The sequence below is a fragment of the Planococcus citri genome, chromosome 2 (genome assembly GCF_950023065.1).
Source record: "Planococcus citri chromosome 2, ihPlaCitr1.1, whole genome shotgun sequence".
In the NCBI taxonomy this organism is placed as follows: Eukaryota; Metazoa; Arthropoda; class Insecta; order Hemiptera; family Pseudococcidae; genus Planococcus; species Planococcus citri.
The window spans coordinates 70,020,275-70,036,926 of record NC_088678.1 but is presented as its reverse complement, the minus strand read 5'-3'; the positions used below and the strand labels follow the sequence as shown (position 1 = coordinate 70,036,926).

At 34.5% G+C, this 16,652-nt stretch overlaps 1 protein-coding gene and 1 long non-coding RNA gene across 3 annotated transcripts in view; one reads left to right on the top strand and one right to left on the bottom strand.

Annotated features, from left to right (window-relative positions):
• Nucleotides 1–16,652, bottom strand: part of Nos (Nitric oxide synthase) — a 147,662-nt gene that overhangs the window by 44,293 nt on the left and 86,717 nt on the right. For both annotated transcript variants that reach the window (XM_065352720.1, XM_065352721.1), the window contains one exon: nt 11,995–12,134. In XM_065352720.1, coding sequence (XP_065208792.1) covers nt 11,995–12,134 — 140 coding nt within the window. The remainder of the gene's footprint in view (nt 1–11,994; nt 12,135–16,652) is intronic.
• The window catches only part of LOC135837448 (uncharacterized), a 55,159-nt gene that overhangs the window by 30,285 nt on the left and 8,222 nt on the right, over nt 1–16,652 (top strand). The gene's annotated exons all lie outside the window — the stretch shown is intronic.

The window sequence follows — 16,652 nt, the reverse complement described above, 5'->3', positions numbered from 1 at the left end:
AGAGCCACCAAGTATGCATTTGCTACTGCAGTTAACAGTGCAAATTCTGAAAATGTTATAAATTTCATTATGCAAATTATATGCACGTACGGTTGCCCAAGGAAGATCTCCTGTGACAATGGTACCCATTTTCAAAATGAAAATTTTAAAGATTTTTGTAAAACTTACGACATAAAGCTGGTTTTCAGTTCCACGTATTCACCCCAAAGTCAAGGGGGAACTGAAAAATTCAATTCAACAATAATAAGCATTTTGTCATTTTATATAAACGAAAACAAAAAGAACTGGGTTAAATTATTGAAATATATAATTTTTTGTTACAATATAACCCCAGTATCTAGCTTTAGCCGGCTATCACCTTACTTCCTTGTGTTCGGAATAGAACCTAATCTTCCTTTCGACAATGCCCTGGACATACCTACAGGAGAAAACAAGGATAGAATTGATGAATTAAAAGAAATAATTGAAATAAGAAAAAAAGTACCAGCCCTTATATATCAAAACAGTATGAAAAACAAACAATACTATGACAAAAGTCATCAAGAAATTTCATTCACTAAAGGCGATTTAGTGTTGATTTCAAACCCCCTCAGAAAGGGAAAATTTTCGCCACAATTCAGCGGACGCGTTCGAATTTTAGAAAAATTTTCTCCATTGAACTATAAAATTCAATACGAGGACGGATTGAAACAAGGAAAAACTGAAATAGTACATGTACGAAGATTAAAGAAATTTAATCAAAGAATACCAAGGACCAAGAAAGCAAACAAGCAGAGAAACTTAATATCTTCAGAAGTGAGCAAAATAACCAACCAATAAAAACAATCTTGTCAAAGAGAATCTACCATCAATATTGCTGGTTAATAACCCCCCTCCGCAGTTAAAATTTGCTGAAAGTGTCAAATTCTCACATACTTTGCCAAGAAATCATTTTTTTCTATAAAATTACGAAAATTTTTGACTTAACTAACCTTTCTTTTTTTTACCAATTAGTATACACCTGTTGAGTACACATTATCCATCATCTACTTTATTTAGAGAAATCAAAAGACTAATATTTTCTTATATTTAGATGGAGAAATTATCTATCAAGTGTAAACACCATATCATGTCAATGGTATATTATTACCTCCAGGAAGGTACCAATATAATGGCATTTGTGACCAATAAAACAGAATGGGATTTAACCAAGGAAATGAGAATTATACCACATGGACCAATCGATAAATCCCCATCTGATGAATTATTAAACATGGAATCTTTCTTTAATCGTCTATTTTATATCTTAGATTTAGAAGCTGATGTGTATTTCCTACCTGTCACAAACAGTCAATATTACGATGTTATAATATCCAACTACCCTATCATACCAGAAAATTACAAAATATAAAAAAAAAAAAAAAAAAAAAAAAATTTTTAACTCTCTTCTCTGCCTTCATTTTACTCTCTTCAACAAATTCATTATATTCTGTTTTAGATGGTGAAAATTTTTAATATCTCAAAAACTTGCAAAAAACACATGATGGTAATGACATCATATTTTTTAATGGAGAGGGCAGAAACCATGGTCTTCTGTACAGACAAAACAACCTGGAATCATTTAACGAATGTACGAATAATACCACAAGGCCCATTGGATAAATTCCCCAGTGATGAGTTAGAAATCATCAAGGAATTATTTTATGAAATATTTCGTCTTTTAGAAATTAATATTCACGTATATTTTAGACAAATACCACATACTGTTTATTGTTACGATGTAATTTTATCAAAAATACCTGTCAATATTGATGAATTACTTTTATAAAAATATCACATTACCTATTTTTAACAATATTTTATTTTTTTAGACAACCATGATTGAAATTATTTTCGTTTTGATATTTTTTGGATCGATACACTTGGGAATATGTGAAATCGAGGTAGAAGTCATTCCTGGTTCATATCTAACCCAACTCAACGATGTCCACATTTACGAAAAATCCATCCCCCTAAAAATCCTGATTGATTACTCCTTTCCTGATTCAATGTATGCTCCCATGAACTACAATTGCACTGCCAACACACGAAATTGCGATCGAATCCATAGTTTGGAAAAACTAGAAAATGCGATTAACACACAGCTAATGGAAACTTATTTTGATGGCATCCACCACCCCAGATCTCGCCGAGGTATTCAGTTCCTGGGTGATTTCCTGCACTTCTGCTGTAATGCTGCAACGATGGAAGAAGTATATCCCCTTTACACCAATGATGAAAAGTTACAAAATAATTTTGAGAGACTCAAAACTGAACTTATAGATACTCATTCAGCACTGTTTAATTTATCTATAGAACTCAACCTTTTTTCTGATTTAATGCATAAAAATTTACTTCAGCTTAGTGAAGCAATAGAAGAGCTCCAAACATTTACAGCAACAACCACCCCTGTATTTGCTAACATATTAAGCAAAATCTTTTTCAATTCTTATTTTTCTTCAATTATTTCCCACTGCAAAGAACACAAATTACCATCATCCCTCATCCCACCAGAAATGCTGGAAGGATATTTAAAAAACCTTCAAGAAAACATACTTTCAATAAATTACAAATTGGCTATCAATATCAAATCTTTGATAAATTATTATACCTTAAGCATCACACATTGTCAAATTTCGAAATCCAAAATTATGATTGAAATCAAAGTACCAGTAGTTAAAACCAACACAGATTGGAAATTATTCAAACATACCCCTGTATACTTTAATTATAAAGACGAATTATGTATACTAAATAACGATCAAATGATCATTGCCCTAGATACCAATAATAATCAAGTAAGAGAAATATCTGGATCAAGTCTAAAAAATTGTAACCTAGATAAAAATTTATGCTTTTTGGATTATTATGATTCAGCTTATGAATCACCAGAATGTGCAAAATCCTTACTATTAAGTAAAGAAGTTCAATCCTTGAACACAGTATGCAGTTTTAAATGTGAACCAAAACATCAGAAAACAATTATTAGAAAAATTAATACAAATTCCTACATTATTTCAAACCCTCAAGAAACGTTACACCTTATTAACACAGAAAACAGTGTGTCAAAACCCCTCTCAATAAATTACAACTATCCTGGAGCTATTAAACTTCAAATCCCATGTCATTACGAATTACACCAAATTTCCAATTCAGAAACCCAAATTCTCATCCCTTTAGATTTTCCATGTCCCAAAAATCAACCCAACCTCATTTCTCTTAGCCGAATTGTTCCCCTACAATGGTCTAGCCTAGACTTCAGCACTTTAGAATTTAATGTTAGAAACCCCTTCAAATTTCAAAATTTAACAAAAATCTTCAATGAAGACTAGAAAAAATATACTCCCCATTTTGACATAAAAAAATCAACTGAAGACCTAAAACGTAATTTGGAAACTACAATTTTAGAAAAATTACCTACATCCATATATGGTGAAGCTTGGTTAGGTGATATCCTTTATCTAACATGGTTAACTATCCTTACTATCCTACAATTGTTATTATTTTATGTTTTAACTACCAATGCCCTTAGAATGTAAGATGTAATATGTAAAAAGTGAGGTCACTTTTCTCTGAGGAGAGGAAAAATTTGTAGTGACAGATTATATAACCTACATTATAAAATTTACCTGGTTGAACAATATAGGTCATCATGATACAGTCTACCTTAATTTTTACCAAAACATCCTTTCTCATGTTAATTCCCATAAGAACTCATTTATCATCTCATATATCTAATTGTATGTTAATTTCCATAAGAGCTCCATTATCATCTCATATACCTATTTGTATATTAATTTCCATAAGAGCTCCTTTATCACCATATATTTACTTGTATATTATTTTCCATAAGAGCTACTTTATCACCATATATCTACTTGTATGTTATTTTCCATAAGAGCTCCTTTATCACTATATATCTGCTTGTATGTTATTTTCCATAAGAACCCTTTTATCATCTCATACAGCTACTTGTATGTTATTTACTATAAGAACTCTTATATCTATTTGTATGTTAATTTCCATAAGAGCTCCATTATCATCTCATATATCTACTTATATGGTATTTTCCATAAGAACTCTTTTATCATCTCATATAGCTACCTGTATGTTATTTTACATAAGGACACTGTTATTAGGTACTAGTATTTTAGTATATAAGCTCAAGCAAACCTAGTAACAGTATTCAGTTCTCTTCCAAGCTTCATTGGACTAACTTATAAGAAACCTTACTGTTTCAACTTATAAATGTCTTAACAAGTGTTAAAAGTATATTTAAAAGTGTTTTAAAGTTTGTTGTGTAAAACAAAGTAAATAAAATATTTCTTTTTAAAACTGAATCAATAAATCTGTCACCACAGATGTATTCGAATCTGAGTTTTTTTTTAAGTTTCTAAATCGAAACGATTGAATTTTTTTTTAATTTCTGAATTTTATACGCTCCCCATTTCTCTAACTGGCTCATAGGGTGCGTTTTGGATATTTCACTTGAATAGTCATTGCATTGCCCTCTAACAATTGAACCCCCATAGAGTGTCATACATTACTACGCCTCATTCTTCAGACTTTGTGGAATATTTTACGCAATCTTGAGTCAAAATATGATCATCAAAAAATGAATCAACGATCTTTTAAATCAACATTTTGATTCCAATATTTAGTTTTTTTTTAATTTTGCATTTTGGTACCCTTTTTCACGGCTAAATTTTGAGTTTTGAGATCAAATTATCGTTTAAAAAAATTGAATTTTTTTCGTCGTTTTCAGCTACTCTTAGCTCCATCTAATATAAAATTTTGCAGACTTGTTCCCACCTTGGACCAAAAAAAAAGAAACAGGAAGTGTATCCAAAAACATATTATGAAGTCGAATTTCATTTTTAAATCTTCGGCAAATTTTTATATTTTTATGAAAAAAATCTAAATGGGACAGAATTGAGGTAGAAAGCTGAAATTTGGCTCATGTCCTATTTTCAATCTCTAGAGTCGATTAATGGTGGTTTTGAGCATCACTGGAACCAGTAGCAAGTTTTTAGATTTTCCAGTTGAAAATTTTTCATCAAAAGGGCCAAATTAAAATTCAACATCTTCTAAAAATACAGGACTGTAAATCTATTAATCTACTGAAGGCTCTACAACGATTTGAAACTAGCCTTAATTAATTTGGAAGGTCAGATTTCAGCTTTTTATTGATACTTGAAATTTCCCCAAAATTTCATCAAATGGAGATGGAAAGCTGAAATTTACTCTACACTCCAATTTTACGTAACACCCTCTAAAGACGACTTCAGGTCGGTTCAAGTCATTTTAGAGCCTCCAGCGACTTTTTTGAAAAATACTAGAGCCTCCAGTAAATTTTTGAAACTTGCAATTCCCGCAACATTATTTTATCAAATGGAGGTGGCAAGCTGATATTTACTTCGCAGACTACATGGTGGTTTCAAATGGTTTTGAAGCTTCCAGCTACTTTTAGGAAAATTTAATTTTCCAAAAAAACGCCATACAACCTTTCAAAAAGTCGCTGGAGGCTCCAAAACGACTTGAAATCTACCAGGAGTCAATTTCGTAGCGTATTGAAATTAGTTTGCAGAATGAATTTCGATTCTCCATCTCAGTTTGATGAAATTTCCTCTTCCCCTTCGGGAAATTTCAAGTATCAAAAATCTACTGGAGGCTCCAGTAATTTTTAAAAAAGTCGCTGGAGGCTCCAAAACGACTTGAAATTCACCTGCAGTACTTCGTAGCGTATTGAATTCAGTTTTTAGAATAAATCTTAGCTTTACAACTCAATTTCATGGAATTTTGTTAGAATTTCGAGTTTCAAAAATCTGCTAGAGGCTCCAGAACTGCTGAAAACGGGTTGAAACCGTTTCCAATCGATTTGGCATGTCGAAAATAGGGTATATCCCAAATTTCAGCTTTCTTGCTCAATTTGGTAAAATTTTGATTTTTTACCTCATTTTTGGGCTAAATTAGGTTTTCAAAAATTCACCAGAAATCGAAAAACGCACTTTAGCACTTGAAATTTTGACAAATGATAAATTTTCGCATGATCTTTCGATCTACCTTTGTAAAGTTTGAAAATTTTCGTGTAAGTCCCATGTTGAAACGCAAAATCTGCGATTTCGGCTGACCTGTCGAACAAAATGGCCGCCATTTTGTAATTTAGGCCAACTTTTTTTTTGGCAACTTTGCTTTAAAATGTTCCTTAGGATGTCCCCTTCAAGAAAAAAGTTGTCCCGGAGGATCGTCGGGGGGGGGGGTGCAATTACTCCTATTGTCATATGCCGGACTATAAAAGGCAAAGAAACTTTTCATGAAAAATTGCCTGTGTACTAATTCTGCATTCATTCTGCGTGCCTCCGTTTCTGTTGCCAGAAAAATGTATGCTAAAATGATCACAAAGAGGCAGAGAAAAAAATTGAACCTGATCCGATCCTTAAGGATCCCGAACCGGAGATGAACCTGAACCTTTAAACCCTGAACCGAAATCAGACACTTGATTCTGATCCTTTATAAATGTGAACCCGGCTCTCTGACCCGTGGTTCTGAACAAAATCGTTCGTGACCGACATCCCAGTGTATAATACGATCAATCAGACTCAGGGAACATCTTGAACACTCTTGTGTGGCAGATTCGTGAGCAAAAAGTTGACAAAATGGATTCAATAGCAATTGAAAGCCCCATCAGAGTCACTTCAGTGTTGGAAAAGGCTCTGGCGATCGCCAAAATAATATGAACGTACACCATTTCGTCTCCACTTTGAAATTTAAAAGAGAAATAAATTACTTATCAATCTCTACAAAAAATTCAAGAATTTGTCAAATTTCAGACAATGAGGAAAAAAGTCATTGAAAATCACATCAAAGTTGGAAAACCGGAGAATACCATAAAAATTGAATGAGAAAATGATAAAAATTTCAAGACGCAGAAAGATTGGGAAAATGCGACTTTAGGTTGAAAAAATTGAAAAATTCAACTCCGGAACAGAAAAAATTTCCAAAATTTCTACTTCAGTTGAAAAATTGGAGAAAATAATTTCCATCAGAATAGAAATCGAGGTTCAATTTTACCCTTAGAGTGATTTTTCTTCATTTCATGCCTACCTTAATTTCTACGCAATTTTTTCTTCAAGATGGTTATTATTAGTAAAACACTGTTATTCTGAAAATAAGTGACTGAAATAATTTTAAAAATATTTAATTTCCATTTTCAAATTTACCCATTTTGAAAAATTTTCGCTCATCAAATTTTCGCTCAAAATAGCTCTCTCCATTCCTCATCCACAACAAGATTTCACACTCAACCCAAGAAGATCCTTACTAGTACATTTGTTAACTCTCGCCGAATTTAATAATACGAGACGTCAAGCATCGTAAAATTCAAATGCTCACGCTACTTCGCGTACTCATTCGGTCTTCAGCTAGGCAATAATGGTCTCCATTCGTACTCTACGTATATATAATTACCCTACACACGGTTTCAACGCAACTTAACGACATTTGCGCGTTGTCCATAGCGATGGCGATGAGGCGAGAATACCAAATCCAAATCCAAGCTAACGTACGAGTATATATGGTAACACGAGACGAGTCCTTATCGTCGCCAAATAATCACGCTATATACGTTAAATCCTTTGAGGATTTCCATCGCGTTCGCGTATTAATTTCGACGATTGCCACTTTCAACGTATTCACTTCTAGTACCCTTCCTTTCTTTTTCTATCATATGTAGGTAGGTGGTAGGTGCCCCATATCCTCGGTTCTGGCAAAATCACCATAATTGTGGTACGAGAAATTCATGCAGCTTGTCTCGTCGTCGTCGCATGTATTTTCGTTTTGGTTGTCTGACGTACTTAGTTTTGAAAAAGGTGTGATAAAAATTGACCGCGATTTCGTGCGTCGTGTCGAGTTACTCGTATTTTCTTACACACCCTCCTCTTCTTCTCTTACTCTACCTACGTACTACGTACGACGTTATTATAACAGTTCTCTTTCTACACTCGAAGACTGTTCCTCTGTCAGGTTGACGCGGGTACGACTATACGAGATGGTCGAAATGGAAAGGAAATGAAATTTTCATTTATACCGCAATAAAGACGCTATAAAAATATTTTCATTACGGTTATAAGAATTTTATAACTTTAGGCGTGTGTTCGACAATGAAGCGGAATAAATAAAAATCAAATAAATTTCGCTCGCGAGTCATGCCATGCACCGGCAACACGACACTCCACATAACAAAATCACACGTGTCTGGTTTTATTAAATAAAAATTCCCACCTTGACCACTCTGCCAAGTACCAACCTCCACTTGTGCGTGAGAGAGATGGTGAGAAAACTCCACGTTAATTGTATCCGAAACGAGTGATAAGTTATTATCGACGATGATATCGTCCTGTCGCAGCAGGCACGTTTCGCTTCAGCCAAGATACGCGACGAAACGAGATGACATCGCGAATCGGTAAAAATTCTTCTATTTGTCGTCGTCTTTCGACACGTTTGTTTTTACAATTCGCGCTAGCTTCTAATTGAATGAGAAAACAAGCAGGAAACGAGACGAGAGTTTTTCGAAGGGCACAATAATATGCAAATTGAATATTCTTCTGGCATATGAACGTCATCGTCACCGCAGCTAGTACCATTTCCAACCTATTCTCTGTCTTTCTCATTCGCGAAAATTATTATTTCTAAAATACGAACACCAGCACCAGCACCAGTCGAGTCGCGCTGCGCCTTCAACTATATAGCACAAGTCGAAAACAGCTTCGAACTTATCTTAAAGCCGAATATTTTAAATTTAATGCGCTGTCATGTAAACGGCGAAAAGTAAAATGCCAGAATATCTCGTATGGCGGCTGCAACGTTTACTGGTTTGATTTTCGACGATGAATATGACGAAGATGACTCTGGTACCACCGCAAGCTCCACCAAAAACTACCTACACTGTTCTGTGTCTCTTGTCGTATGTCTGCATACTTTTACATACCATACGTCTTCATTGCCTCTCGTCATTGTCGTCTTCGCAGCGGGAATCTGCGTTTATGAGATGTCTTAATTTGAATGCATATGAGTGTGCATATCCGTCTCTTTCTCTTTCTCTTTATCCTTTCTTCAATTCAATTTTAGTGATTCAACGACTCAACGTGTGTATTTGTACATTGGGATGGGTCGCAAAAAAAAGAAAGTCAGAGGATTTCGACCAAATTCGACGGAGACTTTCATGAGTGGAAAGTTGTTACTTGAAGAAAATTTTAGTTCCGGAAGTGCCTTCGCAGAGGTGCCAATTTTTTAGTCATTATTGCCAATTTTAAAAAACGGAAAAAATTTGATATTTTTTCAATTTTTATTGTATATTGGTGGATGCTAATAACCAAAAAATTGGCACCTCTGCGTTCCAAAATATTTCCCCAGTTTCCGAAATGAAATCTTTCGACATTTTGGCATAATTATTACGAAACATTTTGAGAAGAAAAAATGTTCACAGTAGGTACAAATTGTCGGATTGGCTCACTTGTACTTCCTCCTATTTTTTTTAATTGAAAGAAATCCTAGTTTCAATGTGACCAAATATGAACTTTAATAAACAAGCCAAAAATGTCACACGTTCAATTTTTAGAGATCTGAGACCCTCCAAATACTTTTAATTTTTTCTCAATTTTTCAAATCTTATTTAGGATTTAGAATCAGAACTACCCTTCAACCTTCAAAAGGTGTAACAATTCGAAAATTGCATTCAGTGGTTCCAATAATAATGCCTAGATATTAAGTAATGTTATGGAAACACCTCAAAATATTTTTAAACGCAGTTTTCTTGATTTTTTTTTCAACTGTAAAAAAAGTGAAAGTGATCCATCTTATTCAAGAAAATTTACTGAAAATTGTTCTAGTTTCATCAAACAATTCGTTTCCAGCAGCTCTGGCCTTGAACCTAAAAGAACCCGAATAATGATCGGGATCAGAGTTTCGAGGTTCGTGGTTTAAGAGGTTAAGTTCAGGTTTAGAGTTTAAGGAATTGATTTCTGTTTCGGTTCAGGTTTGTTGAAAATAATCGGGATCTTTTGAAGTCAAGGATTAGGATTGGGTTCGGACCACTATCTTTATTATGCATCAAATTGCTTTTCCATGGGGTAAGCTTTTCAAACTTTTCTCAATCCAAGTTCAGCTTATTGATTTTTATCTAGAATATTTATTTAAAGAAAAAAATCTTCCGATGAAAAATAAGCCTTCTTTTGGAACTATAAAATTTTTATGATTTTTTATATTATGCAATTTCATTTCCATGCATTATTTTCGTAAATCCCTTGAAGTTTTTATAAAAATCGATTTAATGTCACGTATTTTTTCATCTCAAAAAATAGGTTTTTGGGAGAAACTCGAGGTCCTTGGGAGAAAAATGAAGAAAAAAAATTGTAGAGAGTGAAATTTTACATTAGAAAATGTGTGATTAGATTTTCCCTATTTCGGTTTTGTTTTTACAATATTTTGGGCAAAAATTGATCAACTCGTCAACATTGATTTACTTGAGCTAAAATTTGACTCGTTGAAAAAGCAGGTCATTCACAAGTTCACAACTCAGAATCAAATTTTAAACTAACGACCTTGATTTTTCAATTTTTGACGAATTTTCGAAAATATCGAAAGTATTTAGTGTTTTGGAACTTTAAACTAGAAAAATTTGGAAAGGAAAATTTTATAATATTTATTCCTAATTTCATTTTCGAATTTTTGGCGAATTTTTGAGAATTTACAAAATTTAAATGCGCCTTTTTTTTATAAAGGATTGCCAACTTTTTCATGAAATGCTTTTTATTTGAACAAAATGAACCTGTCTAAATAATTACTCCAGTTCAATCCCTCCCCTCCCCTCCCCCCCCCTCCCCTCCCATTTCAAAAACTATCCCAGAAATACGAAATCACTCAAAAATTGACTTTTTATGACCACCTTTTTTTGAAAATAACTACTTCTAAAACATTTTGAAGCCTCAAGAGCGATTTGAAATTTCAGGAGAAAATCCAAAAAAAAGATCGTCTTCAATATGAAAATAGTTTTCCCCGTTTTTTTTTTTTGGATTTTAAAAAATTTGCCAGACATCCAAAAATTAACTCCGTTTGTTAAAATTTTGACTTTGAGGATTTTAAGATACCTATGTAATACTTTTCTGATTTATGTACGTTAATTTCCTTGTTGAGATTTCCGATTTACATCAAATCGGCTCAAAAGTGGTCGCAATTGATTTGAAGGAAAGCTTTGTGTGACGTCCTACAGTACTCTAATTTTTCCAAAATAGTCCAAAAATTGTGAAATTTGATGAGAATAATTGAATGACTAGTAATTATCTCAAAAAGCTTTGTTTGCAGTCAACTGTATTGGATGCCCCATTTTTAGCAAGTAGGGTTCCTCTATCTACACAGTATTTCTAGGAACCCAAATTTTTCAATTGCCAAAAAATACCCTTTTTTTGGCTCTTGTCAAAAGTGACCTTCTGAGGTCGATTCCTGTAGAATTGTAGCTGCCCGATTGCATACACATATTTAATCATTTAGAGGTATTTTTTGAAAGATTTGTACTATTAAAATTTTGTCAAATCTATGCCTCTAAACGTGATAGTAATTCAAACAAGACTAGAAAAGATGTTTCCTTGAATAATTTCTGGTCAAATTGTTTTCTCAACAAATACAATTTTTGAACTATTCTGGAAAATTGTAAAAGCCTTCAATTTTCTGTTCTGTTGATTGACATGTTTTGAGAGCTACCTCGAGTCCCCACGCTTTGGTGAAAGTCTGATCGCAAGTGACATTATATTGGTTCTTTTGAAAGTACGTAATTTACGGTAATTACCTTGTAAAATAATACCTGGCGAATATTTGGCAAAAAAATTGGAAATTCTGAGAAAATTCCAAATAGTCGATTGAATTGTCGATATAGTTTTTCATCAGTATTGAGTATTGAGTATTTATGTACAAGTATTATCTTACCTTTTAATTGAGGCGTAGTACTGATCGAGGAAATCTTTAGCCAATGGTAACACTTCTTCTTTGGGACGGGCGTAAGAATTCTTGTACGTCGATGGGTACATAATACTTCCCAGACACCCATTTTCTGAGCATGCTGGAGCCTGCAAATGTACAAAAAAATACCATGATTTAACTTCACGTACCAACTTGGAGACAAATGCTAATTACGTATCTATGTACTATTTTTAGTTACCCACTTATTATTAAAAAATTTGAATTATCGTAATAAATAAAATTAAGAAAAATTAAGCATTACAAACGACGAATTTTCTCCATTTCTTCGAGAAAAGATACACGAACGTAAACGTGTCGTGTTCTCGTGTATATTCGAAAAACAGTTTCCCAATTCCCGCACCTCTTTCCTCGTCTCATCGCAACAGAAGGCGAAAAAAGAGCTCGAAATTAAAACAGTGGTAAGTTTATTTACGTTTGAGAAGCACCGACGAGTGGGTGGGGGGGGGATTAGGGAGTACTTTTAAATGGTTACGATGAACACTATAGTACTACGTACAATCTACAATACGTAAGGGAGCCTTGTACGATAAGGGCTCGTGTCGTCTATCTACGAGTAGTATGGGTTCTCGTGTTATTTTTTTTTCTCGAGCTTGCGCGAAGTTTACTGCTGACTCATGCGAGACGTGACGGTTTCGAATCATTGTTTGTACATTAACTCGGCTATAGTGGTTTTTACGTGTATTTTGATATACAATATTATACTTATTGTACGTGTGTAACTTATATGTGTGCCTTTGGGTATTCGTGTGAAAACACGACCCACAGACCGACGTTAATTCTAAATACAACTTATCAGACATGCGTAAAAACATCATATTACACTCGTACCTTACCTACCTACCTACCCTTTAAAAAGGTAAAAAATTATTCAAGTCTTGTTCGAAAAATAACGACTGTAAATGTAAATTTGCATTTATACGGGCTACGTTACTGGTTTAAAGAGCTATTTTTTAAGCTGTTAATGCTGCTAACTGTATAATACTACTAGTATTTATATAGAGTAGCATTCGACGAAAAAAAATAAAGATAGATAGAAAGAAAGAAAAAAGAGAAGGAAAAGGCGCGAACGAAAAAGCGAAAACAAAACTAATAAGAAAAAAAAACACCAGAAGAAGAAAAACCGATAAACGGTGTTATAGTATCTGCGATGCCACCGCATCCACTATACGTAAAACCGCATTAACTGACGTGGACGCGGTTAGAGCGGCTCAACCTTTACCCCTCCTCCCCTCCCGCCCCGGTCACTCTGTAAAATTCGCATCGCCTCGGCAATATTTTAAATTGGTAAAGCGAAAGACACAGACGCGGGGCGAATTAGCACCACCTCCATCGCCTTTGGCGGTGAATTTTAAATTAAAATTTTAAAAACAACTTTTCTTCTTCTTTTAGTAGAGGTTTCGCGTACGCGACTAATTATTTTTAATGATTAATTCTATCCGTCTTGTGTTTTTCTTCTCTCCTCTCTCCCCTCAGTGTCGCTTCGTCTGTTATTAATATACTCCTTATGTATACTCGCATTCCTCCAGCGTAGCTTTTCTGAAGAAGCCCCCCTCCTCCTCTCTCGGACAATTTGTACGTTATTTTGATGGCTGTGTGGATGGGGAAGGCGTTAAGGGAGGGGAGGGGAGGGGAGGTGTTGGCTACCTAGTGAAGGGATAGCGAGCGGTTCGCTTGAAGATGAATGGCGTACGAATGGCGTTTTTTCTGTTTTCGTTTCTTATACTTTATTACGCGTTCCTGAACTCGAATGTAATTGAAATATTACCTAGTTTGGGGTATCGGAGTGTGGTATATTTTCTCACTTTTCACTTTTCACTTTCTGTGCTTCTGCGGTTTTAATTATATCGTCGCTTGAAAAGAGTGCACGAAGGGTGGGAAGAACGGAGATGGTTGTGCTGTGTTTTCGATTTGTGCTATGAAAGGGTTCAAAAGAAAGAGTTCGAGACATTTTTGACCATATTATTGTATCGAAGATGTTGAAGTGGAGAAGCTGTGACCGAGTGTGACTTTGGAAAATTATATTTTGCAACGGAGAGTTGAAGGAGAAAATGAAAAATTTCGTTCAAATTTTAAGAAGAGTGGTGTAAGAAAATTTTTGACTAAACATTTCCATTTTATTATGGGGAAGTGTCAATTTTTGAAAATAAATTGGTAACACTGGGTAACATTGTTTTTTTATTGTGTTTTGGGTGGTCTGGTGTACTCCCATAAATGTCTCCGAATTTCTCAATCTGTGGAATCTTCATTTTTATTCCTAATTTTCAGGCTTTGTATCGTACTCCTGGCGCAGAACTGCCTACGTATATTTGTGGTGAGAACATACACTGACAAAGTATCCAATATGTTCGAAATGAGTCATCTTTGAAAATGATAGCATGAGTTGTGAGAAAGGTATCTATTGCATTTATTCTGATTTGAACCCACAATTTCAAAGTGGTGGAGAGGGATTGGTGGTTTAGTATCAGGGGAAAAACAAAGGCCTGAAATGGTTTTGAGATCATTTATGGAGTTTGGTAGATTTCTCCAAGGCACAATCAAAAATAATGTTATTCATTTATTAAATATTCATCAAAAAATGGAAATTTTTTCGATCATTATTGATCGCATGAAGTTTAAGTGGTCTGTTAGACTCCAGAAATGATCCTTAATTTGTCAATGTATGGAATTTCCTCCTTCATTTCCAACTTTCAGGCTTCTGATTTTCCTCCTGGCGCAGAACTTACAAAAAATTACCAAGTTACTTTCACTGTGAAACAATAAAAAACGACTAGGTATAGGAACTTTCATTGTGAAAAAATTTCCATACGATTTTTTTTCATCATTCATTGGTTGCGCCACGTTTGGGTGGTCAATTAGATCCCCTGATTTCATCAAATGTGGAAATCTCGAATCTATTTTCAACTTCTGGAGCTCTTGATGTTCCTCCTGACGCAGAACTTGGAAAATGTGAACTTATGTACTTTCATTATGAGAAAAATTATCAATGTTCTAAGATAAATTGGTAGCACTGAGTGAGGTTATTATTCTTGAATGCTTTAAAATTGAGAAGTCCATTATACCCCTTGAATGAACCCCACGTTCATGAATACAAGAGATCTTCGCTTTTATTCACAGTTTTCGATCTTTTTCTTTCCTCCTGGCGCAGAACTACCCGTCTACTTATAAATTTTTCCCTTTTCTTTAATCATTTACATATTTTTCATTCTTGCAAAATAAGAAAAGGACATTCATCGATTATAGAACTGAGAAGATGCTACACTCATTTTTTTGCTGAGTTGTTGTCTAGTCTCGTTCCATTTGAAAAGGGCTTATTTGAAGCCTTGAAGGTGCAAAAATAAGATTTTTAAGCCAGTTTGTGATTTGTTTTGAGACTTAAAGCTGTATTCTAGCAGCAGGATGAACGTTTTAGGAGATGCCCTTTACCGTGAACTGGTTGGGGGGGGGGGTGTAGGTGGGTGAGAAAATTGGCGGATCAGCATTGAAATACAATATACATTACCCCTTTTCTAGCTCCCTCCGTCTCCTGCTCTAATTTATTCGCAATCCCAGAGACAATTTTATTCAAATTGTGAAGCAAATGCAACTTTTATTACGAGAGGAATTGGTAACACTATCTTTGAATGGCATCATTCTTGAGTATGTCAAGTTGAAGTGGTCGGCGAGACCCCAAAAATGAACCCAAATTCCCTAAAATATGAAACTATCCCTTTTGCTCCCCACTTTTACACTTTTAATCTGCTTCCTGGCGCAGAAGTCCCTGTCTCCTCACAAGCTCTCAACTCATAATTACTTCCAATTAAGAATAATGTATTCTCCATTCTTTTAGAATGAAGAAGTCATGTTCATCAATTATAAAGATGAAGGTGCTACTCTTCTATTTTTTGTTGCATTGCTGTTGAATTTTGTTTACAAAAAGCTCCTTTGAGCATGAAAATAAGGCCTCAGAACCCGTTCGCAGTATTACTTTTGTTTCGAAACTTCTAGTTTTATTTTGATGCATTCTAAATAATATACTGTTTTCGTTAAGTATGAGAAAAATTGTCAATTTTTTTTATATGGGTGCAATTGGTATTGCTGAGTGGCATTATTCTATGGTTGGCATTTTGCGTTACCCAGGTTTGAATTTTGACTGTCATCTGGACCCTGTAGATGACTCCAAATTCACCAAGCTGTGAAATCTTAGCGTTCATTATTTCCTGTTTATTCAACTTTAAACATTCCTCCTGGCGCAGAACTACCTGTCTCCTGATTGACTACCTTCCTTTCTTGCAATCATTCTTTTCAGTAAACAAAGTTTTTCGATTGCATAACTCAAATCGCACAGTTCTTTGACTTTTTCGTTACATTATTCCCTTTTCTCCCCCTCTCGTTTACATTTCTGTGCAGCTGCAATGCCCCATAGACGACTCTGCCATCAACTTGGATCAACGTACGAGTACTGAGATTTCATCGAGATTTTTTATTTGAGTTTCTTCAAAGGTCCAATATATAGCATAACCCTTCACGAAAATTGATGGAATTTATTGAAATTTTAGACAGTGGTGGGAGGGGGTTGCACGAGCCTTAGAATTTTCATGGATTAGCAATTATTCGGTACGTAAACT